At 44.6% G+C, this 25,407-nt stretch overlaps 1 protein-coding gene across 4 annotated transcripts in view; it reads right to left on the bottom strand.

Moving 5' to 3' along the window:
• NECAB2 (N-terminal EF-hand calcium binding protein 2) overlaps positions 1–25,407 on the bottom strand; it is a 257,914-nt gene that overhangs the window by 33,930 nt on the left and 198,577 nt on the right. For all 4 annotated transcript variants that reach the window (XM_066582214.1, XM_066582210.1, XM_066582213.1 and 1 more), the window contains one exon: positions 4,072–4,208. In XM_066582214.1, the coding sequence (XP_066438311.1) occupies positions 4,072–4,208 (137 nt within the window). The remainder of the gene's footprint in view (positions 1–4,071; positions 4,209–25,407) is intronic.

Genomic DNA, 25,407 nt, shown 5'->3' with positions numbered 1-25,407 from the left:
TTGCAGTCAGTGATCCCCTATCCTGTGGTTAGGTGATAAAGGAGTTGTTCCACAAAATTAAGTTAAGGCCCAAAAGAGCTTTGTCCTTAACGGGTTAATGCCAAGGACAAACTGGCACTGAAGTCAAATAAGAGGCAAGAAGGTTTGGTAATATTCTTGAAAGACTTGGTTGCAACTCGCATTGTATACAGTAGCGCATGAACACCAGTCCATGTGCTATCTAATATACATGGACATGGCACATTCTGGTGCATTAGTATGGTGCTATAGGTATAGGGCATGCGATGAGTTTATTCACGTGCAACATGTGTACGCATGAAAGACCGTCCATCTATACAGCATCATAGGCTGTAATGGGCCGTGTGCAGTCCATGGAATTACACAGACAGCACACCGACCCAAAATACACTAGTGTGCATGTAGCCTAAAAATGATCCTTACCTAGTGCAGTGCCAGAGAGTGATTCGGAGAACACCAGAGGGAATTTGTCTAGATTGCTCCTTTAATCAGAATTTTGGAACATTTACTGGTTCATAACTTGTTTTCTGTATTTCCAATACAGATCTGCAGAGTAAGCACGGAGAATCTCAAACTCCTTGGAGCTCTACGGTTTATTACTGGAATGCTTCAGGATCTCTCACTACTAAGTACAAAGTCAATTTTACAGCAGTTTGCTGATAAAAGTCTGTAACTGGAGGAGGATGGGTTATGCTGAGATTTGAAATCAGCATTTTTCCTTACGGGTTGTTTTTAACCCCTTAGTGAACAGCCTATTTTGTGCCTTTTTTGTTTTTTCATCTACACATTCCAAGAGCCATAACGTCTTTTTCTCGTTGACATGGCCATAAGTTTGTTTTCTTGTGGGGCAAGCTGCAGTTTCCCTTTGTACCTTGTTCGGGTTCATATGAATGTTTTTAATTGCTTTTTATTGTGTTTTTTTTGTACTGTGGATACACGGCAAAAAGCAATTTGGGCTTTTTTTAACATAATTCACCGTGCAGGAAGGATAAAATAATATATTTATAGCTCGGTTCATTAAAAAGTGGCAATCGTTTTATTAAAGGGTTAAAGAGTTTGTAGGGTATTTTTTAATTAACACTATAAATTGAGATGCAGCACTAGTAAAGAGGGACAATTTCTTTAGATACATTTTTTTAAGAAACGTTTATTGGGTATTCTCATACGATATAATACAAATATGCAAAGGAAGACACATCAGCAATATTTTGTGAATTTCAATAGTCAAAACTGTTGAGCTCTTTTCATCCTTTCTAACTACATAAACTCTTTTATTTGTTTATTCCCCCACACACCCCCTTCCCAAACAACAGAACCCTAGATTCCCAATCTGGGAAATTGTAATAACTACGACATAAAAACAGTCAGTAAAAAAGCAGATTATGAAACCAATGATTTACAATGGTTTCCTCCCATCTGCGATGTTTTCACTGATGCGTTACTGTGAGAACAAAAAAATCGCGCCGCGCTCTATCTTTCTGCGATGTGCAATTTTTTTTATCCCCCATGTTTCTCTATGGAGCCTCCTTTTTGTCACATCGCAATGCAACAAACTTGCGATGTAATGAGATTTTAACATTAGAAAATCCTACTGACTTACATGATAAAAAAATCATGCGTTTTTATTGCGCAATTTTATCGTGGGCAAATTTATTCTACAAAAAAGCATTGCTGACGCCAAAAAATCATGGGAGCAAAGTCTCGATTTTGCCTTGATTTTCTCACAGCAAAATCGCGATCGCCCGTGTGATACTAGCCTAAGGACGCTTTCACAAATAGCTATTTTACCAAAAACGTTGTAAAAAAAACAATGCGGTGGTCAGATTAGTTGTACACAAGAGAAATCCATAAAGCCTCGTACAAAGGGGCCTTTTTGCGGTCTTTTCCCTCACTAGTGGTGCATTTGCAGGTTTTTGATGCCTGTTTTAAAAACGCACGTATGATGCTTTTTCATACACGTGTATAAAAATAATGTCACTAATAACATGCTTGTAAGAAAATACATGAAATTCATGGAGTCTTTCACAAGCCTCAACAAACTATGCAAACTCTTTGTGAAGGAAGCCTTTCAGGACGTAACTATGCAGTTCGCTAACATCAGCTAATATTCTACAAGCCTTCATACGACCACCACTGGTATCCCTCACTTGGATTATAGCAATATGTAGATCTGATCATTGAAATCCCTGGATACATCCCAGACCCAGAGAAGAAGAGGCCACAGAGGAAGATGAAGCCAATGCTATTCATGGAGAGCGTTCTAACACCTTGTGTCCTGAATAGAAGTGGCATTTTTAATATCTCTCTGCTGTTATGCTCCATCAGTTTCCATGGTTACACAGAACGATTCTCATCTCTATGGAGACATATGACCCAGACCAACATCAAACTGTCCTGCACACCGCCATATCTCAGGTACTTTTGTTAGCATCTTTGTTCCTCTCAAAAAGTAGCAATCATTGTCTCTGACAGCTTGCGGCTGCCAGCCTACGCCTACCATGACTGTCAACCTGCTGATTAAGGCTGCCCATACACATTAGATAGCTGTCAGTTGTACGCCCCTTCGACTGTTCCTTAATTTTAGCAATGTTAGAATGCCCAATGGGCTCTTCCTAAAACTGATCTCTCTAGTGTCTGTAGACGCTAACTACCTGCCCAGTATGCCTTTCGGCGTGCCATCATCTGTGTAACCAGTACAATTGTTACATTCCTTTCTTTTATATGTTTCAACCTTCATTAGTCGTTCGTCCTCATACCCAGGTTAGCCCAATATTTATGTGAGGAGAGCTGCATCATCACCTTGCCATGTCTTGTTTGTGAATGCTCATGCACTAACAGACCGATCAGCATAAACTGCCTTAATTATGTATTTAGCTCAAGTATTGAGGCATTCTTATGTTCGCTTACCTTTACAGCTATCATTTTAAGTACCAACTACAAAGGTACATCAACTCTTAGTAAAATGCATCATCTTGCAAGTACAGTTCCAGTGCCGACCTGTGGCGCACTATTCACCCACACAAGAAGGCAAATAGTTTAATGGGATTGTGTCAAGTTATAAAATTATTATCTGTCTATAAGATAGAGGATAACTTTATGATCAGTAGGGACTTCCACTGATCCAGACAATGGAGGTCTGGAAGGTCCCTACATGAATGGAATGGGAGCATCAGAGATTGCTGAGTGCTTATATTTGACAATTTCTGTTGCTCCCATTGAGGACTTTCTGGACCCCTACTCTTAGGATCATTGGTCAGACCCTCGTCTATGATAAAGTTATCTCCTATCCTGTGGATAGAGGAAAACTTTTTAAGTTGGTGCAACCACTTTAATAAAAGACAAAACAGTCTTTCAACAAAAAATAGGTGAGTCACTGATAATGCAAGAGACCCCTGGCAGTCCCTGTCCAAAGCCAGGTAAGCACCTGACACGCTAATTATTTTACCAATATACATATTCTGCAGCGCTGTACACAGATTGTTCTTGGTTGATATTGGGCTTGGTTCCCACATTCTAGGATCACATATGTTTTTGAAGTGTGGAAGGAAACCACACAAACGTGTTGACAACATACAAATTCTATGCAGATGTCCTTGGTCAGATTAGAACCCAGGAGCTCAGTGCTGCAGTTCCACCCCATTTTCAAGGCAAGTTGATTCAGCTGAGCTGACACACTCATTTGTGGATTCAGATTTCTATGCCCACCATTATATTCTCTGAGGGTGCCCATAAACCGTACGTAGTTGTCAGCCATTCAAATACAATTGGGAAGTTAAAGCTTCTAATCTCCTTGACTTTTTTCTGTTGCAAGGCAGGCGGTTAGAGAACACCTGCAATGGAGCTCAGCATACCGTACACCGCTCCAGGGTAGTACCTACCAGCATTTCTTGTACTGTTACCTGAGGAGTCAAGAAATGGCTAAAGGCATCATCTTCAATACTAATACTAGTTTAGGGAATAGTTGATTATATAATGTTACACATATTTTAACTAGAGGTTTAAGCAAAATGAAATATAAGCATTTTGGTTAAATACATTTTGTAGATATCTCACCTGATTGGATTAGTTTGCTCATCTATGGCGTCTACAGCGCTCTCCACGGAGCTGAGAAGAGACTGGATCTGATTTGCTGTCTCCTTCAGCAGAAACCGTGTTACAAACTGGTCAACATTAGTACCCTTCTCGTACACCTGTGGAGATAAGTCAGCATTGTGAAAATAGTTAACCATGGTGGGCAGCGAATTTGAGCACTTCCAGGCAACATATGACATCCTGAAACACTTATGCCGGAATAAGTACCATATTGATACCTCAGCTATATGTGTAGGAATAGAGGGGAGAATTTATCAAAGCAAAAGAGGCGTAGTAAGGTTACAAGTTTTGACGCAGGTCTTTTTTGTGCAAACTTGTTGCCACTTTTTCACTTTTATACTGCTCATGGCACTTTTTAAGAATGTGAGCATAACTTACCGGATGGGGCATGGTCACCTCTGACATGCCAGATGTACCATAATTTATGCCAAAAGCTGGTGTTAACTATACCGAACGTCTCGCTTGTAGCTGGTATAAATTTTAAAGCTTAATTTTTTGCTGCACAGAAGGCCCAAGATATTTCAATTGTGTTATGAGGCATCTTCCTCCAAATTAAGACCATTATATGAAATCCCAGTCTTTAAAAATTCTCCCCACAGAATGTGTAACTCCTTAGACTCTGCTCATCAAGAAGGTCACAGCTTAAGTCATGCATGGCTTTGCAATGCTTGCTTGCTCTTACAACATAAAACTCCATTCACACGGGGCAGTTTGATTGCAATAAAAACCGCACCAAAAAGTGCATTTGCAAAACTGCGTGCGTTTTTTTGCAACATTTTACTACAAACATAGTAAAAACACACATGGTTTTCGCCAATGCACTTTTTGGTGCGTTATTTATTGCAACCGAACTGCCCCATGTGAATGGAGCCTAAAATGGAATATTGGGGTGGATTTCTCACATGTAACAGTTTCTGCAGTTTTCTCTTTGTTCCTTTCTGGGTGTCCGTATTATAGTTTCACAGCAATGTGATCATCTAATTAACTAATACAAATGAATACACTGTTCAATGAGGTTAGCTGGGGAAATGGCCAGCAATCTCCACATCTAGCCATGTATATGGCAGAGAGGAAGATTGTAGCATGCATCGATTTGCATCAGTCCCAAAAATGTGATTTAAGCGGTGGTCAAGCATGAGCACCACTGCTCCATTCACACGGGCAGCTCAGGATGCACAGATGATGGGATCACTGGGGTCCCAGTGGTTTGACCCAAGCGATCAGACAATTATCCCCTATTCCATGGGTAGATGATAAATCACATTGGTGAGAAAACCTCTAAACAGTCTAAATAAAGAAATCCATACTTCTTTTAAAGGGGTTGTCCCGCGGCAGCAAGTGGGTCTATACACTTCTGTATGGCCATAATAATGCACTTTGTAATATACATTGTGCATTAATTATGAGCCATACAGAAGTTATAAAAAGTTTTATACTTACCTGCTCCGTTGCTGGCGTCCTCGTCTCCATGGTGCCGACTAATTTTCGCCCTCCGATGGCCAAATTAGCCGCGCTTGCGCAGTCCGGGTCTTCTGCAGTCTTCTATGGAGCCGCTCGTGCCGAATGCAGGCTCCGTGTAGCTCCGCCCCGTCACGTGCCGATTCCAGCCAATCAGGAGGCTGGAATCGGCAATGGACCGCACAGAAGCCCTGCGGTCCATGGAGACAGAGGATCCCGGCGGCCATCTTCAGCGGTAAGTATTGAAGTCACCGGAGCGCGGGGATTAAGGTAAGCGCTCCGGTAAGCTTTCTTTACCTCCCTGCATCGGGGTTGTCTCGCGCCGACCGGGGGGGGGGTTGAAAAAAAAAAAAACCCGTTTCGGCGCGGGACAACCCCTTTAAGTACCTTGGTGAAGTCCTAGATTGAATTCAATGAAAAAAGACAGCCTGATCATACAAAATCAGATTCAATCACAGTATCAATAACAATCTCTTCCACTCCCCAACTCAATATTGCTTTAGTTTATTCAACCATCTGCTGGCTGAACAGAACAGTAATCCACACGGGCGGATATGCTGCATATTTTCTATCTGGATTTTCCAGGCAGAAAAGTCTGCAATAATTACAGTAAAATCAAAATGGATGTAAAAAATCCACGTGAACTTAAAATCCATAGATTGTTGAGTTATGCTGTGGATTGCACCCCTTTCATTGAATGTAACACTGGGCTAAGATTCCTCAGAAATGCTGTCAGAAGCTGATGTCTGGCCAAGCATCACGTTTAGCGAAGTTCGAACCACAACAGCATTAGACGATTTGGTTCACGCAGCACTAGTGTTGAGCTATTCAAATTGCAAACAGCTAAAAATTTGTATCTTTGTAAAAAAGAAAACAAATTTACAACATGGGTTGAATTTTGATTGCATTCGACGTTCATCACATTACATTTTCAGGACAACAACAAAAAAAGAAGTACAACATGACGGTTTGTAGAGACATCATTGGTCACAGCTAGCACAGTTCACACCAACATACAAACATATATACACTCACACCTAGAAAGCACGTACGGAGGGGTCCATTACCCCACCACTCCAGCAAGTAATAGCAAAACCTATATATTAATTCCCAATATCATTTGTAGAAGCCGAGGCACTTAACCAATCAACCCAGATTTTTACAAAGTTTTGTGGACATTTGCGGTTTATACAAAGGACTTCATAAAATGGGATGTAGAAGTATACAGACTTAAGCAGTGAGTCAGGGAAGGAGAATCTGTAGATTTTGAAGACATAAAATCAAAAGATCTGTGCACAGAATAGCAAAAAGAGGAAAATAAGAGTCTTATATACACTACCGTTCAAAAGTTTGGGGTCACATTGAAATGTCCTTATTTTTGAAGGAAAAGCACTGTACTTTTCAATGAAGATAACTTTAAACTAGTCCTAACTTTAAACAAATGCACTCTATACATTGCTAATGTGGTAAATGACTATTCTAGCTGCAAATGCCTGGTTTTTTGTGCAAAATCTACAAAGGTGAATAGAGGCCCATTTCCAGCAACTATCACTCCAGTGTTCTAATGGTACAATGTGTTTGCTCATTGGCTCAGAAGGCTAATTGATGATTAGAAAAGCCTTGTGCAATCATGTTCACACATCTGAAAACAGTCTAGCTCGTTACAGAAGCTACAAAACTGACCTTCCTGTGAGCAGATTGAGTTTCTGGAGCATCACATTTGTGGGGTCAATTAAACGCTCAAAATGGCCAGAAAAAGAGAACTTTCATCTGAAACTCGACAGTCTATTCTTGTTCTTAGAAATGAAGGCTATTCCATGCGAGAAATTGCTAAGAAATTGAAGATTTCCTACAACGGTGTGTACTACTCCCTTCAGAGGACAGCACAAACAGGCTCTAACCAGAGTAGAAAAAGAAGTGGGAGGCCGCGTTGCACAACTAAGCAAGAAGATAAGCACATTAGAGTCTCTAGTTTGAGAAACAGACGCCTCACAGGTACCCAACTGGCATCTTCATTAAATAGTACCCGCAAAACACCAGTGTCAACATCTACAGTGAAGAGGCGGCTGCGGGATTTTGGGCTTCAGGGCAGAGTGGCAAAGAAAAAGCCATATCTGAGACTGGCCAATAAAAGAAAAAGATTAAGATGGGCAAAAGAACACAGACATTGGATAGAGGAAGACTGGAAAAAAGTGTTGTGGACGGATGAATCCAAGTTTGAGGTGTTTGGATCACAAAGAAGAACGTTTGTGAGACGCAGAACAAATGAAAAGATGCTGGAAGAATGCCTGACGCCATCTGTTAAGCATGGTGGAGGTAATGTGATGGTCTGGGGTTGCTTTGGTGCTGGTAAGGTGGGAGATTTGTACAGGGTAAAAGGGATTCTGAATAAGGAAGGCTATCACTCCATTTTGCAACGCCATGCCATACCCAGTGGACAGCGCTTGATTGGAACCAATTTCATCCTACAACAGGACAATGACCCTAAACACACCTCCAAATTGTGCAAGAACTATTTACAGCAGAAGCAGGCAGCTGGTATTCTATCGGTAATGGAGTGGCCAGCGCAGTCACCAGATCTGAACCCCATTGAGCTGTTGTGGGAGCAGCTTGACCGTATGGTACGCCAGAAGTGCCCATCCAACCAATCCAACTTGTGGGAGATGCTTCTAGAAGCGTGGGGTGCAATTTCACAAGCTTACCTCAACAAATTAACAGCTAGAATGTCAAAGGTGTGCAATGCTGTAATTGCTGCAAAAGGAGGATTCTTTGACGAAAGCAAAGTTTGATGTAAAAACAATGTTATTTCAAATACAAATCATTATTTCTAACCTTGTCAATGTCTTGACTCTATTTTCTATTCATTTCACAACGCATGGTGGTGAATAAGTGTGACTTTTCATGGAAAACACAAAATTGTTTGGGTGACCCCAAACTTTTGAACGGTAGTGTATATCAAATGTTCGGAATCAAATATCCCCAAGAGGTATAGCCAAGGGGACCGAAAAATCAAAATGTGATTAATAGAAGAGGAGAACCAAAACCCAACGAAAGCACAGATCACCATCAGAGATATTCAGTGTTGTTAAACATTCAAGGGTATAGTAAACTTTGTGAAGACATTCGTACTTAATTAGAGTATCACGGGCATTGACCACTATAGGACAGAACGAATCTCCCCCTCTCCCAATCTTCTGCATTGAGCTCTGAGATGTTTACCTTCAAATCATAGAGGACTTTATCAAAAGTTGTCTTCCCCAAGACTGGAGAATAGTGCAAGGGGCTCTGCTAGGTTGGGTGTATGAAGCAAATTCTCCAGATTAGAACCAGCAAATGAATCTCGCTAAGATGTAAATTCTGCCTGAATGGCGTGGGAAAGGTTTTAGATACCTTAAAAAGCCTGAGTCAACTATTTTAATCTCTTAATACATGGAATTTTAAAAAAGATGAGAAGCCAGCAGGCTTAGGGAAGACTTGTTCAATATACTTTATGCCGTATGATGGTCCATCGTAGAGTGCCTATACGGATGAGAGAGATGGGGACTGCACTGTAGTAGGGTTTTGGATGACAGTAAACTGGAACCACCATCTAATTTAGCTTGGGTTACCTTCTAGGTGCTTGAAACCACTCTAATGCGGAGCAGAGACCATCTCTGGGGGATTTCTATATGAATAAGGTATTAGGCAGGCCCTTCCAGGATCCACCTAATGTGCTATAAAGTGCAGTGTTTGCATCACAAAACTTTGTACATGCAAATCTAGCAGCGAGTTCATCTGATGGTTCTATCTTCAGCCCCTCCCCCCCCCCCCCCCCCGCCTTGATGATCTTCCAAGCAGATTTATGACGGCATCAAAGTTTAACTTTGTTTTGGTCATAAATCAACTTATCCGATGAGCTTACTGCCGGATCTGCTAGTGTAAAGCATTCTGCAGCTTGCTGTATAGAATGATATATAAAAGCTGCAGAAACCAAACAATGCAACATTTTTTATTAAAACCCTATTGCAAAAATGCTTTTCAGCCAAAAATTGTTGCACTTAATTTTAAAAAAATGCCCCCAAAATAATCCACAGCCGTTTAAATGGCCCCAAACCTCAGAGTACTGTGGTGTTGCAATAACAAGTGGGTGATGTTATAATAGGGCAACATGAATATTCTATAAGAGCATATATAATTTCAGTCATTCCACCCCCAACAAAGCACAATAGCACATAAAGCAGCATGAAACCTTCAAAAAGAATCACATTAACTCCTCATTATTTTAGGTGCCCTTGTCTACAACTCCCAAGAGATTAATTTAAGACAGAACATTAAAAATCATATTTATAGGAGCGAGAGGCAATTTACCCAAGATAAAATAGTTACAATTACTAATGAGACTACACAGAAAAGATTTAGACGACGGTATGCAATTAACCATTGCAGTGGCAAAAGCTTGGCAAGTGACAGGACGGCTGGCAATGCAGAGAACAGTGATGCCAACAGAGCACGATGTCAGCCATGCACTAATGTCACTGAAATGCCTTTCTGAAGTCACACCTGTAGCGGAATGTGTGTAATTCTGTGTTTTTTGGAGCTCAGGCAGAGAAAGGGTTATCACAATAGGCGAAAGAGAAATTCACGGCTTCCAATTTATAATTAAGAAGTAAAAATTGCTGTGCTCGTTATCTGGATAAAACAAACCGGTCTCCTCACTAATCATCTGTGTAAAACAAACACCCATCTGAACTCTGCTCGCTGCAGTCTGCTCGCCGCTAGCTGCCAAAACGAGATTCTTTTGTTCCTTTATTCTTCGTGACAATTTATTGCAGAGACAGGATATTTTTACTGACTTTATTCTGTCAATATACAGCAGGCAAGTGGAAGGCTTTCATTTTCAAAGATTGAGACACATATGAAGGTTTCAGCTCCCCCAGCAAAAAGAACCGATGGAGTCAGATAAACTTTGGATAACCTGCTTGATTTATGTGTCATTCCCTACTTAACAAGGCAAAGCTGCCTGTAAACACACTGATAGTTTGGTCAATATAACCAGTAACAAGTATAATGACTATAAATGAATGGGTTGTATAAAGGGTCCTGGACAGAGCATCATTCTTGTCCATTGGCTATGTTGGGTCTTGCAGCTGAATGGGGCTCAGCTGCAATACCGCACACAGCCTATGACAAGTGTGGCGCTATTTGTGGGACAAAAGCAACACTGTTTTCTAACCTCATATGTCGGTAATTGCATGGATAGCAGCTTCCTAATACAGTCTTAAAGGGGTTATCCACCTCTACACTATTCATGGCCATACTCAGAATAAGTCATCAATAGTTGATTGATGGTGGCCTTCTGCTTGGGACCCTGGATGGTCAGCTGCTCTGACAGCGGCTGTCAGTGTGTACAGAGCTATAAGCAGATAGTTCCCTACACATTGCAGCTGCCTGGTTTGATAATGCAAGCACTGTTCCCATTGAATTCACCTCCAGGATAGGTCATCAATAATGTAGAGGTGCAAAACCCCTTTAAGACTATGTTAGGCAGCTGCTGTTCATATTCCGATGTGTGAGGTTAGTAGAAAAGTTTTTTTCTCAGAAACAGCGCCACTGTTATATGCTATGTGTGGTATTGCAGCTGAGCCCCATTCAAATGCAATACCCAAACAGCCAATGGACAAGAGTAATGCTCCGTCTCACACCCTTCATGCAACTCTTTTAAGGTGCAAGCATTATACTTGATAATGGTCATACTGCACAAATGATTGGAGTGTTTATGGACAGCTTTACCTTTTAGTTAATCCGTGGGGGTGAATTCTATAGGAGCAGTGAATGCATTAGCAAGCCAGGCAGCTGCAATGCGTAAGAAGCTACCCATTCCAGCTCCGTACACACTAACAGCCACTGGCAAGACAGCTGAAGAACACTAGGACCAAAAATACCATCTACACAGAGAGTATAACCAGCACCTTCTGTCCAGAGGAGCTGCTTTAAATAACCAAAGACTTGCTGATTGACTGGCTGAGCAATCAAAAACCCCTGCCAGCCAATTAACCACTTAACAGCAAAAAGTAATTAACTCCTTGCCAACCAGTGCCGAAAGACAATGGAGCCAACACTGAAATACCACCCTAGGACTATGATCATTCGCCAGCTTACTGCTGTAAGGGTTAAGTCACGAGGCGCAATTTTATGCCATTGAAAAAACTGCTGAAAAAAACTCTTATGTAAGAAATGCAGATTTTGATATGAATATAGCGTTCATTTCTGTGGGTTTTTACAAAGGGTCTAATCTGCAGCAATTGCGCATAAAATTCCACATGTAGGATTTGTCCAGGGTGTAAAATTTTAAATTGCACCCATAGTTCTATCTAATAACGATATGGATGAAACTCGTGTGTGAAATGAGCACACTGATTCCAATGTGTTTTTTCCCGAGCGATTTTTCTGTCGTAGCAATGCGGGAAAATTGAAAAGCTGCTGTGCTCGTATGTTATATTTCAGGGGATTCATTGCAAGGAATCATCCATTATTCTCTGTGGGATCTTTCAAAAAAACGGAATCCCACTCGCATGCCATGCGATTTGTATGTGAGTGCAATGTGATTTTTACCACTGAAACTTTTGGAAGCACTTGGGATTTTTTTAAAAGCATGACAATCGCACGTATACGTATAAACACAATGCGTTTTTAAAGCAAAAATGCACTGTGCTCGCAGCCAGAATTGCACATTTAAAGTTGTTATATCAGTCGGAGTTTATCCCAAACAGATATACTAATTTAAAAGAGATATCCAGCCATAAATGACCTTCTAACGTGTTCCTTCTACTCACCAGGAGATTAGACTGGTGGCAGGCATGAGTTTTTACCACCCTTGATTTCCACAATGGATTGAATATAAAGGAACCCCAAAGCAGTGTAGAAACATGGTTAGCGCAGTAAGGCACAGCAACGTCATCAGAGAGCCACAAAGAGAACTGTACTGTGGTCTTTACGGAGAGAGGAAGAGCTTTTAATGTGGAGGAGGGAGCAGTTGGTCACGGCCATTACACAGTAGCAACACCAGCAGTTTCCCGCCTATTTGAACCTTGGGTTGCGTTGTACGGGATGAGGTAGCGATTGTCAGACCAGTTGGTTGTTTCGAGGTGCGAGCTGAAAAGTTGGCAGCAGGAGTTGGGCAGTGAAGTGTGAGTGAGACTGTGAAGTTGACGTTGTTATGGAGGAGCAGTGTTGAGTTCCCTCTGGGCCTATGACGTGGCTGGAGGATGAAGAGGCAATGAGAACTAGAGCTGCCACTTAGAAGATAATATAGGCAAACCACCTTCTCTCAGATTAGGTTCCCCATTGCAGTGCAATTCACATATTGTTGTTGTCTACGTTTTAACTAGAGATGAGCGAGCATACTCACTAAGGCAAACTACTCGAGCGAGTGGTGCCTTATGCGAGTACCTGCCCGCTCGTCTCTAAAGATTCGGGTGCCAGCAGGGGAGAGCGGTAAGTTGCGGGACTGAGCAGGGAGGAGCAGGGGGGAGAGTGTGAGAGAGAGATCTCCCCCCTGTTCCTCCCCACTGGCACCCGAATCTTTAGAGATGAGCGGGCAGGTACTCGCATAAGGCACTACTCGCTCGAGTACTTTGCCTTAGCGAGTATGCTCGCTCATCTCTAGTTTTAACATTAAGATTTTAAATTGATTGTCATCACCAATACTGACTAACTGCTGTGGCCTATAAAGATCTACTTAGTTTAAGGGGGTTCTGTAGTAATTCACTAGAACAATGGGTTGGTTTTAGAGGGGCAAGCACGTTGACTCTATGCCAGTCATGTTCTATAGAACACTCAAATCTGTTCCGCTCTGTTTAGAACTTCCTGTTCATAGAAATCTCTGAAAGGTTTTAAGGGTCGTTAATTTCCATAGCCTTCCACTAGAATGCCATGTCAGAGGATTCTACTTACAGCCTATTCACACGCTCTATTATTTTGTAATTGGTGTAGGACTGATCTCAAGCTCCACCAATGTAATTACATATCTATGACTAATTATTAAAGCTCACTTTCGTGTGGTTTTCACTTTAGGGAGATCTAGTCAATGATATATGTTCAAAGATAGAAATTCAGTGGAAAAACTATGTATGATTATTACAGTACTAATATTTACAGATGCTGGATGTGTACTAGATTAGGGATTAAAAAATCTAATCATGGCATAGGGCCTTGATCGTGCTGAGAGCAGTACCTTGTATTGTATGCAGCCAGCAGGTACACATTACCAGTCATGCTCAATTACCACTCACTGTGCACATACACTGACACTGATTTCTCTCATACCAACTGTGAATTATTTTATGCGATTTGTATCTACATTTTGTATTGCTTTTAAGTGCCTGTTCATGCTATGATCTATAACCGCCGTTTCATGGTAAACGCTGTTGACATGTAAGATGCAGGTTAGCTGTTATGATGGCGCAGCAGTGGACAGGTGGAGATGACACAGTTTATGCAGTACAAAATAAAACTTTTACTAAATACTTTTATATACTTTTCCACTCCATAGATGAGCACAATTAATATCCTCAAGTGTTGAAAAAACACATTAGAGCATTGGAGTCACAAATAACTGATGGGACGGCTATGCGCTGTGGTAAACAGTCTCTATAATGTAAACTTTCATGCTTGATAGGGTTTACTATTAAACATAAGCACACAGCAGTGTTTATACTACTGTACCTAGTCACCCGAGCAACCTCCTTGAAACAGGGGAGATATAGGTGGCTGGAGCATACTCTTTCCCTGGCTCCGCTGGATGTAGGGGCTGATGCATGGCCCAAAGTATCGCAGTATCCAGGGACATTAACTCTTCATGTTGTCTCCTCCTGGATCCCAGACTGGTCCATGGCTTGGTCTCATACTGTGTCCATGTCATCACCGCAGCCATCATCACATATCAGCCTCTAGTAATGTCGGAGAAAGATACTTCCTCTCCTGCCATGTGCTGCTCATCTGTGGCCTCCTTTTAAAGTGGACACTGTGAGAGAAGCTATAATGTTCTCGTATTCGCCATCTTGTCTTTGTCTATGTATTTCGTTTCCTGTATCTTTTTCCTGTACCTCTTTAAGCGTACATCCATATGTGCTGGCTAATGAAGAGAGCAATCAGAGAAATTCAAGGTCTCCAACAAGGCCACAGATAGGAGCTGCAATTAACTGTCTTTTTTCTTGCCTATACAAGGCTAAACTGCAGCTGAACCCATCTCCCCTATCCCCAGGGCGAGGTCGGCCGTTTGAGGGTTAAAGATAAGGGAGCAGAAACTGGACTTCATTTAAGAAAATATACATGATTAAGCTGTTTAATAAAATTATTATAATCATTTCTCTCTATTCATATGCAAGGCTAGATATGAATCACTTACATGTGATGGGAGTTGTGTGCAGCCTGCGTGTCTCTATCATATAATGTATGACTTTTATAACTCTATGACTCCGCTATAAATCAATAACACTGGATAAACTACAGCACAACCTAACCCTCTGTATTCCATAATGCCGCTGATTGGCTGGAACTGCTTCAAACTTTCACTTGTGTGGGTCTCTGGGAGTTGTATGCCAAGTGTCTTTTCAGAACACTGATATAAACCACAACTCCCAGAGACAATTGAAGGTTCCAGCTAATCAGCGTCATTATGGAATACAACGGGTTAGGTTGTTCTTTAGGTTATCCAGTGTGATTGATTTGTAGCGGAGTCATGGAGTTAAAACAGTCATACATTATATGATATATCATGCATTCTTGAAACATAATTTATAAAAATGGCTGAGAAGAAGAAATGCTACCAATATTCAAATGAATACTTGAAATACGGATTCATCCCTTCTCCTACAAACAGACAGCTTCCATTGTGCCTCGTTTGTGAAAAGGCATTTTCGAATGAAGATTTGAAGGCTTCGAGGCCGAGTGATCACCTTGCAAAAATGCATTCAGAGAAAATGGGTAAGCCTATTTCATTTTTCCAAGGTTTAAAGTAAAAGTTTGAGAACCGCAGCACTGTAGGCAAGCTTTTAGGAAAATCTGCTCTCAATGCTGTCAAAGGCCTCCTTGCTTCCTATTAAAGGAGATGTCCCGAGGCAGCAAGTGGGTCTATACACTTCTGTATGGCCATAATAATGCACTTTGTAATGTACATTGTGCATTAATTATGAGCCATACAGAAGTTATAAAAAGTTTTATACTTACCTGCTCCGTTGCTAGCGTCCTCGTCTCCATGGAGCCGACTAATTTTTGGCCTCCGATGGCCAAATTAGCCGCGCTTGCGCAGTCCGGGTCTTCTGCAGTCTTCTATGGGGCTCCGTGTAGCTCCGTGTAGCTCCGCCCCGTCACGTGCCGATTCCAGCCAATCAGGAGGCTGGAATCGGCAGTGGACCGCACAGAAGAGCTGCGGTCCACGGAGGAAGAGGCCATCTTCAGCGGTGAGTAGAGAAGTCACCGGAGCGCGGGGATTAAGGTAAGCGCTCCGGTGAGCTTTCTTTACCTCCCTGCATCGGGGTTGTCTCGCGCCGAACGGGGGGGGGGTTGAAAAAAAAAAAAACCCGTTTCGGCGCGGGACAACCCCTTTAAGTCTCTTTATTATTAGCGCAATGTATCAAATCACATACAATTGGGAAAACACTTGTTTTACCCGCAGTTAAAGAGATTGTCAGTATTATGCTGGGGCCTGACATGTGTGCTATGTTGAAATCAATTTCTTTGAGTAATGACACAGTTTTAAGAAGAATTGACGAGATAGCTGCTGATGTGGAAGAAACACTTTTGGACATCTTTAAGAACACAGAGTTTGTAATGCAAAGTGACGAGTCAACGGTTAGAGACAATGAAGCATTGCTGCTAGCTTACGTTCCTTTCATTCATTGGAATGAACAGGTAGTAGAGGAACTGTTTACCAGAAATTGAACCACTGGCATGAAAGGCTCCTCTTAAACATCCCTTTAACAAATGTACTTGCTTGTGCAACCGACGGAGCTGCATCAATGATTGGTCTATATCGCGGATTTATAGCCCATTTAAAATCTGCTATACCTTGCATAATGGAAGTCCATTGTGTGATCCATTGGCAGCACTTTGTTGCTAAACATTTATGTGAGAGATTGCTTGATTCTCTTCACTATGTAATTAATACTGTTAACAAGATTAAAGTGCACTCTTTGAATGAATGTCTTTTCCGCAAGCTCTGTCAAGACCATGAAAAAGAATTTGAATGTCTACTCCTACACACCAAAGTGAGGTGGCTGTCAAGAGGAAAGTGCGTACGATACTTCTACGCACTTTTTGACATAGTAGTCGAGTTTCATTGGCCGATTGACCCAAGCCTTTGTGATGCAATCGAACTACAACGTCTTGACATTGCCTATCTTGCAGACATATTTGACAAACTCAACAAAGGTCAACACAAAGCTACAAGGAGACAAAATGAATTTAATTAGGGCTAAAAGTATAATCTCTTCCTTCATTGCCAAACTGGACCTTCATACTAATAATCTGAGTTGATGCGAGCGCTTTCAGATTCTGAGTCTTCAAGAAATTGCACGAGAAGATGGAGACAAACTTCAAGATGTTTTTTGCTCAGACCTCAAACAAGCCAAAGAACACCTGCAAACTAGGTTTCATGATCTATGTACCCTTGAAATACCAACGTGGGTACTCAATCCATTTTCAGCAGATGCAGGAGAATTTCATCCCAGATTACAAGAGCAGTTGATCGACTTGAAACATGATAGTGAAGCCCGAGCACTTTTCCAACAATGTGTCTATGAATGTTTTTGGGTGAAAGTGAAGAATTCCTATCCTATCGTGTGGCAGGAGGTTAAGTTGCTTGTGTTAGCTTTTCCATCTATGTACTTAGAGAAGAGGGGCTTCAGCCCAGTTCATCAGCTCCTGACAAAAGCGAGAAACAAACTTCAGATATGTGTAAGGGGCGATTTGAGTCTGTGGTTGACGAAGATAGAACCAGATATTGGTGTCCGCTCATCAGGCCCATGGCAGTGATTAATGACACGGCTTGATTATGGCAAACATTATTATTAGTTGATTTTCATTGTTCTTGCATTTTAATTAGTTTTCTGACCATTAAGGATTAAGGTGTATCTTGCATTTTCTTTATACGTTGTACATTTCTATCGAATGATAAGGTATTATGGCTTGCTTCCCCCCAAAAATTATCTTCTTCAATAAAACCTATTTATTATTGTATCCGCAATTAACCTGTTTTTAAGTATTTAGCAGCTACAATTTAGCTGATTAAAACCCTTTTTTGGTAATTTTTAGAGACATGTTTTTACAATTTCTGTTAATCTGTTAAACGCTATCAAAGTTAAACTTTTAACTTTGTAAACAAGGTAAACTTTGACTGGGTTTAAACTAGTAAGGCTTGTGGGGCATTGGCCACCATCCCAATACCTACAGGGGAAGCTGGGCTGGAAAAGGTTAAGAACCACTGGACTAGATCTCTTAAAAATGTATATACCCTTATAGGTCCCCCTGTGGAATCTCATGTTTTTTATATCTACAGACAACAGACAACACTGGCAGTCTGGTAAGGATCCCTGTTATCTTATGAAATGTATTGATTAAACCACAAAATATGGTAATACACTTTAATATTTATTTTGCAGTAATGAACAAGTGTACCAGAATTAATCGAGAGTGGTAGGACTCCCTGCTGGGAGGGGTACGTACAGGTATGGGTGTATTAAAAATTAATTAGCATGGAAGTAATGAAGAACACGGTAACATGTGCAGGTGTGGATGTGTCACAACTAGAGATGAGCGAACGTACTCGTCCGAGCTTGATATTCGTGCGAATATTAGGGTGTTCGGGATGCTCGTTACTCGTAACGAGTACCATGCGGTGTTCCGGTTACTTTCAGTTTCCTCTCTGAGACGTTAGCGCGCTTTTCTGGCCAATTGAAAGACAGGGAAGGCATTACAACTTCCCCCTGTGACGTTCAAGCCCTATACCACCCCCCTGCTGTGAGTGGCTGGGGAGATCTGATGTCACCCGAGTATAAAAGTCGGCCCCTCCCGCGGCTCGCCACACATGCCTTGTGAGTTAGCTGAGGGAAAGTACTATCGTGCTGGTGCTGCTGTAGGGAGAGCGTTAGGAGTCAGTGTAGGCTTCAAGAACCCCAACGGTCCTTCTCAGGGCCACATCTACCTGTGTGCAGGCTGCTGCTAGCAGTGTTTTTTTTTTTTTTTCCTCAAAATCGGCAGTGCAGAGCATTGCACCCGGCATTAGGGACAGAAGTGGTGTATAGGCAGGGAGAGTGTTAGGAGTGAGTGTAGCCTTCAAGAACCTCAACGGTCCTTTCTAGGGCCAAATTTAACCGTGTGCAGTACTGTGCTGGCTGCTGTTAGCAGTGTTGCATATTTTTTTTTTTCTAAAAATCGTCTGTGCAGAGCATTGCACCCTCCATTGATACTACAGGGACAGAATTGTGTAGGCAGGGCCACAACACAGTTATTGTTCATTGAATATATGCAGTGGGTCCTTCCCTTTGCTAAAAAGGACAAAAAATTTTATTTGGCCAGCCTGTGTCAGTCCTAAGGTCTCCGTGTACGTGTGTGCTGCGTGGAGAACGTACAAAAATCAGACGCAACCAGCTACGGTTTACTGCAGGCTTGCGCCATTGTCTTTCCTGACTGGCAAATACCTGCTCTGCTAGAGTTAATAACTCTGCTACACTAAAGTTGTGTGTCACTTTTTCAGGGCCACACTACAGTTCTAAAAGTTATTGTTCATTGAATATACGCAGTGGGTCCTTCCCTTTGCAGAAAAGGACAAAAAATTATATTTGGCCAGCCTGTGTCAGTCCTAAGGTCTCCGTGTACGTGTGTGCTGCGTGGACAACGTACAAAAATCAGACGCAACCAGCTACGGTTTACTGCAGGCTTGCGCCATTGTCTTTCCTGACTGGCAAATACCTGCTCTGCTAGAGTTAATAACTCTGCTACACTATAGTTGTGTGACACTTTTTGAGGGCCCCACCACAGATATTAAACTTCTTGTTCATTGAATATACGCAGTGGGTGCTTCCCTTTGCAAAAAAGGAAAAGAAATTGTATTTGGCCTGCCTGTGTCAGTCCTAAGGCCTCCGTGTACGTGTGTGCTGCGTGGACAACGTACAAAAATCAGACGCAACCAGCTACGGTTTACTGCAGGCTTGCGCCATTGTCTTTCCTGACTGGCAAATACCTGCTCTGCTAGAGTTAATAACTCTGCTACACTATAGTTGTGTGACACTTTTTGAGGGCCACACCACAGATATTAAACTTCTTGTTCATTGAATATACGCAGTGGGGTCTTCCCTTTGCTAAAAAGGAAAAGAAATTATATTTGGCCTGCAGGCTTGCGCCAATTTATTTCCTGCCTGGGAAATCAAATCACTGGTAATACAGCATGCTGAGGGGTAGGGGTAAGCCTAGAGGACGTGGACGTGGCCGAGGACGCGTAGGCCCAAGTGAGGGTGTGGGCACAGGCCGAGCTCCTGATCCAGGTGTGTCGCAGCCGACTGCTGCGCGATTAGGAGAGAGGCACGTTTCTGGCGTCCCCACATTCATCGCCCAATTAATGGGTCCACGCGGGAGACCTTTATTAGAAAATGAGCAGTGTGAGCAGGTCCTGTCCTGGATGGCAGAAAGTGCTTCGAGCAACATATCGTCCAGCCACAGTTCTGCGCCGTCCACTGCTGCAAATCCGAATCCTCTGTCTGCTGCTCCTCCTTCCTCCCAGCCTCCTCACTCCACTACAATGACACCTGCTCAGGAGCGGGAACACTCCCAGGAACTGTTCTCGGGCCCCTGCTTAGATTGGGCAGCAGTGGTTCCTCTCCCACCAGAGGAGTTTATCGTCACTGATGCCCAAACATTCGAAAGTTCCCGGGGTCCGGGGGAAGAGGCTGGGGACTTCCGCCAACTGTCTCAAGAACTTTCTGTGGGTGAGGAGGACGATGACGATGAGACACAGTTGTCTTGCAGTGAGGTAGTAGTAAGGGCAGTAAGTCCAAGGGAGCAGCGCACAGAGGATTCGGAGGAAGAGCAGCAGGACGATGAGGTGACTGACCCCACCTGGTGTGCAACACCTACTCAGGACAGGTCTTCAGAGGGGGAGGCAAGGGCATCAGCAGGGCAGGTTGCAAGAGGCAGTGCGGTGGCCAGGGGTAGAGGCAGGGCCAGACTGAATAATCCACCAAGTGTTTCCCAAAGCACACCCTCGCGCCATGCCACCCTGCAGAGGCCGAGGTGCTCTAAGGTCTGGCAGTTTTTCACAGAGACGCCTGACGACCGACGAACAGTGGTGTGCAACCTTTGTCGCGCCAAGATCAGCCGGGGAGCCACCACCAACAGCCTCACCACCACCAGCATGCGCAGACATATGATGGCCAAGCACCCCACAAGGTGGGACAAAGGCCGTTCACCGCCTCCGGTTTGCACCGCTGCCTCTCCCTCTGTGCCCCAACCTGCCACTGAGATCCAACCTCCCTCTCAGGACACAGGCACAACCGTCTCATGGCCTGCACCCACACCCTCACCTCCGCTGTCCTCGGCCCCATCCAGCAATGTCTCGCACCGCACAGTCCAGCCGTCGCTAGCGCAAGTGTTGGAGCGCAAGCGCAAGTACGCCACCACGCACCCGCACGCTCAATCGTTAACCGTCCACATAGCCAAATTTATCAGCCTTGAGATGCTGCCGTATAGGGTTGTGGAAACGGAGTCCTTCAAAGCTATGATGGCGGCGGCGGCCCCGCGCTACTCAGTTCCCAGTCGCCACTACTTTTCCCGATGTGCCGTCCCAGCCCTGCACGACCACGTCTCCCGCAACATTGTACGCGCCCTCACCAATGCGGTTAGTGGCAAGGTCCACTTAACTACGGACACGTGGACAAGCACAGGCGGGCAGGGCCACTACATCTCCCTGACGGCACATTGGGTGAATTTAGTGGAGGCTGGGACAGAGTCAGAGCCTGGGACCGCTCACGTCCTACCCACCCCCAGAATTGCGGGCCACAGCTCGGTGGTGGTATCTGCGGCGGTGTATGCTTCCTCCACTAAAGCACCCTCCTCCTCCTCCTCAACCTCTGTCTCGCAATCTAGATGTGTCAGCAGCAGCAGGACGTCGCCAGCAGTCGGTGTCGCGCGGCGTGGCAGCACAGCGGTGGGCAAGCGTCAGCAGGCCGTGCTGAAACTACTCAGCTTAGGAGATAGGAGGCACACGGCCCACGAATTGCTGCAGGGTCTGACAGAGCAGACGGACCGTTGGCTTGCGCCGCTGAGCCTCCAACCGGGCATGGTCGTGTGTGACAATGGCCGTAACCTGGTGGCGGCTCTGCAGCTCGGCAGCCTCACGCACGTGCCATGCCTGGCCCACGTCTTTAATTTGGTGGTTCAGCGCTTTCTGAAAAGCTACCCACGCTTGTCAGACCTGCTCGTAAAGGTGCGCCGGCTCTGCGCACATTTCCGCAAGTCCCACACGGACGCTGCCACCCTGCGCACCCTGCAACATTGCTTTAATCTGCCAGTGCACCGACTGCTGTGCGACGTGCCCACACGGTGGAACTCTACGCTCCACATGTTGGCTAGGCTCTATGAGCAGCGTAGAGCTATAGTGGAATACCAACTCCAACATGGGCGGCGCAGTGGGAGTCAGCCTCCTCAATTCTTTTCAGAAGAGTGGCCCTGGTTGGCAGACATCTGCCAGGTCCTTCGAAACTTTGATCAGTCTACCCAGGTGGTGAGCGGCGATGCTGCAATCATTAGCGTCACCATTCCTCTGCTATGCATCTTGAGAACTTCCCTGCAAACCATAAAGGCAGCCGCTTTGCGCTCGGAAACAGAGCCGGGGGAAGACAGTATGTCGCTGGATAGTCAGAGCACCCTCCTGTCTATATCTCAGCGCGTTCAGGAGGAGGATGAGGAGGAGGGGGAAGAGACAGCTTGGCCCACTGCTGACGGTACCCATGCTGCTTGCCTGTCATCATTTCAGCGTGTATGGCCTGAGGAGGAGGAGGAGGATCCTGAAAGTGATCTTCCTAGTGCGGACAGCCATGTGTTGCGTACAGATACCCTGGCACACATGGCTGACTTCATGTTAGGATGCCTTTCTCGTGACCCTCGCATTCAACGCATTCTGGCCACTACGGATTACTGGGTGTACACACTGCTCGACCCACGCTATAAGGAGAACCTTCCCAGTCTCATTCCCGAAGAGGAAAGGGGTTCGAGAGTGTTGCTATACCACAGGACCCTGGCGGACAAGCTGATGGTAAAATTCCCATCCGACAGCGCTAGTGGCAGAAGGCGCAGTTCCGAGGGCCAGGTAGCAGGGGAGGTGCGTAGATCGAGCAGCATGTACAGCCCAGACAGTGCAACAGTCTTTAAGGGCCTGGCCAGCTTTATGGCTCCCCAGCAAGACTGTGTCACCGCTCCCCAGTCAAGGCTGAGTCGGCGGGAGCACTGTAAAAGGATGGTGAGGGAGTACGTAGCCGATCACACGACCATCCTCGGTGATGCCTCTGCCCCCTACAACTACTGGGTGTCAAAGCTGGACACGTGGCCTGAACTAGCGCTGTATGCCCTGGAGGTGCTTGCTTGTCCTGCGGCTAGCGTCTTGTCGGAGAGGGTGTTTAGTGCGGCTGGGGGAATCATCACAGATAAGCGTACCCACCTGTCAACCGACAGTGCCGACAGGCTAACACTCATCAAGATGAACAAAGCCTGGATTTCCCCAGACTTCTCTTCTCCACCAGCGGACAGCAGCGATACGTAAGCAATACGTATTATGCACCCGCGGATGGAAGCTACGTTCTCTCTCACCATCCAAAACAGGGACATTTCTGCTTCATCAATCTGTGTCTAATATTCTTCCTCCTCCTCCTGCTCCTCCTCCTGAAACCTCAGGTAATCACGCTGAACGGGCAATTTTTCTTAGGGCCACAAGGCTCACTCATCTAATTTTTCGAAACAATTTTTATATGTTTCAATGCTCTTAAAAGCGTTGAAACTTTAACTTGAACCAATTTTTCGTTAAACTGGGCTGCCTCCAGGCCTAGTTACCACTTAAGCCACATTAACCAAAGCGATTAATGGGTTTCACCTGCCATCTTGGTTGGGCATGGCCAATTTTTACTGAGGTACATTAGTACTGTTGGTACACCAATTTTTTGGGGCCCTCACCTACAGTGTAATCATAGCAATTTGTATGTTCTTCACCTGCACTCATGGTACAGAAGTGTGTGTGGGGTTGGCCTACACTTTAGCTACATAAATGTAACTTGGGCCTTGGCTATACTGCAGCTACTGAAATGGAACGAAGACTGCGCTCCCACTATACTGCTGCTTCGGAATTGTTACTGGGGCCTGTCTTGAGTGCTACTATTGCTGACATGGAACAAAGACTGCGCTCCCGCTATAATGCTGCTAGTGATATGTTAGTGGGGCCTGTCTTGAGTGCTACTATTGCTGACATGGAACGAAGGCTGCGCTCCCGCTATAATGCTGCTAGTGATATGTTAGTGGGGCCTGTCTTGAGTGCTACTATTGCTGACATGGAACGAAGACTGCGCTCCCGCTATAATGCTGCTAGTGATATGTTAGTGGGGCCTGTCCTAATGCTACGGCTGAAATGTTACGAATTCTGGGCTCTGCCTATACCGCTGCTAATGGTATGTCTCTGGGGTGTGGAAACAGAGGCTTCCCAAAGACATGATGGCGGCGAGGCCATTTCCCACCAACGCGGTTACTGTAAAGGTGCATATAACCACGGACACGTGTAGAGGACACGTAGTGCCTCAAAAACATCCCCCTCCTCCTCCAACAGGGAAAACAAACATTCTTGGCAAATGCCTTTGCATTGGTTCGTCTGGTGGCAGTCCAAGAATTTCACCTTTACCGACACTACAAGAGAGACCCCCCACCATCCCCCCGCCACGGCCCACTTAATCCTGGCCACATTCCGAAAACCAACAAAATAAAACCGCGCTACTAGGTCTGCAGTCACCACCACATTACCACCAACGCGGTTACTGTTAAGGTACATATTACCAGTCTGACTGGGGCATGCAGAGACACCTTGACAGAATGAATAGTGTGTGACACATAGGTTCCCCATTGCTATGCCCACGTGTGCAGCTCCTGATGGCGGTGGCACAGGATTCTATTTCTCATTGCTTCTGTACAGCATTGTGGGCTATCGCCCCGCCACTTTTAAAGAGGGTCGCTGCCTAGCCGTGCCTCTGCAGTGTGTGCCTGCGGTTCCTCCTCATGGCAGACGCACTTCTAAATAGACATGAGGGTGGTGAGGCATTAGGGCAGCTGAAAGCTGCGCAGGGACACTTTGGTGTGCGCTGTGGGGGGGGGGGGCGGTTGGGCAGCATGTAACCCAGGAGAAGTGGCAGTGGAGTGTCATGCAGGCAGTGATTGTGCTTTGTTGGAGGTAGTGTGGTGCTTAGCTAAGGTATGCCATGCTAATGAGGGCTTTTCAGAAGTAAAAGTTTTTGGGAGGGGGGGGCCCACTCTTGCCGCTATTGTGGCTTAATAGTGGGACCTGTGAACTTGAGATGCAGCCCAACATGTAGCCCCTCGCCTGCCCTATCCGTTGCTGTGTCGTTCCCATCACTTTCTTGAATTGCCCAGATTTTCACACAAGGAAACCTTAGCGAGCATCGGCGAAATACAAAAATGCTCGGGTCGCCCATTGACTTCAATGGGGTTCGTTACTCGAAACGAACCCTCGAGCATCGCGAAAAGTTCGTCCCGAGTAACGAGCACCCGAGCATTTTGGTGCTCGCTCATCTCTAGTCACAACTAATTTACCTGCAG

Source organism: Eleutherodactylus coqui, chromosome 11, assembly GCF_035609145.1.
Source record: "Eleutherodactylus coqui strain aEleCoq1 chromosome 11, aEleCoq1.hap1, whole genome shotgun sequence".
NCBI classification, from domain to species: domain Eukaryota; kingdom Metazoa; phylum Chordata; class Amphibia; order Anura; family Eleutherodactylidae; genus Eleutherodactylus; species Eleutherodactylus coqui.
Note: the sequence above shows the minus strand (reverse complement) of the source record. Positions and strands in the feature narration are given on the sequence as shown.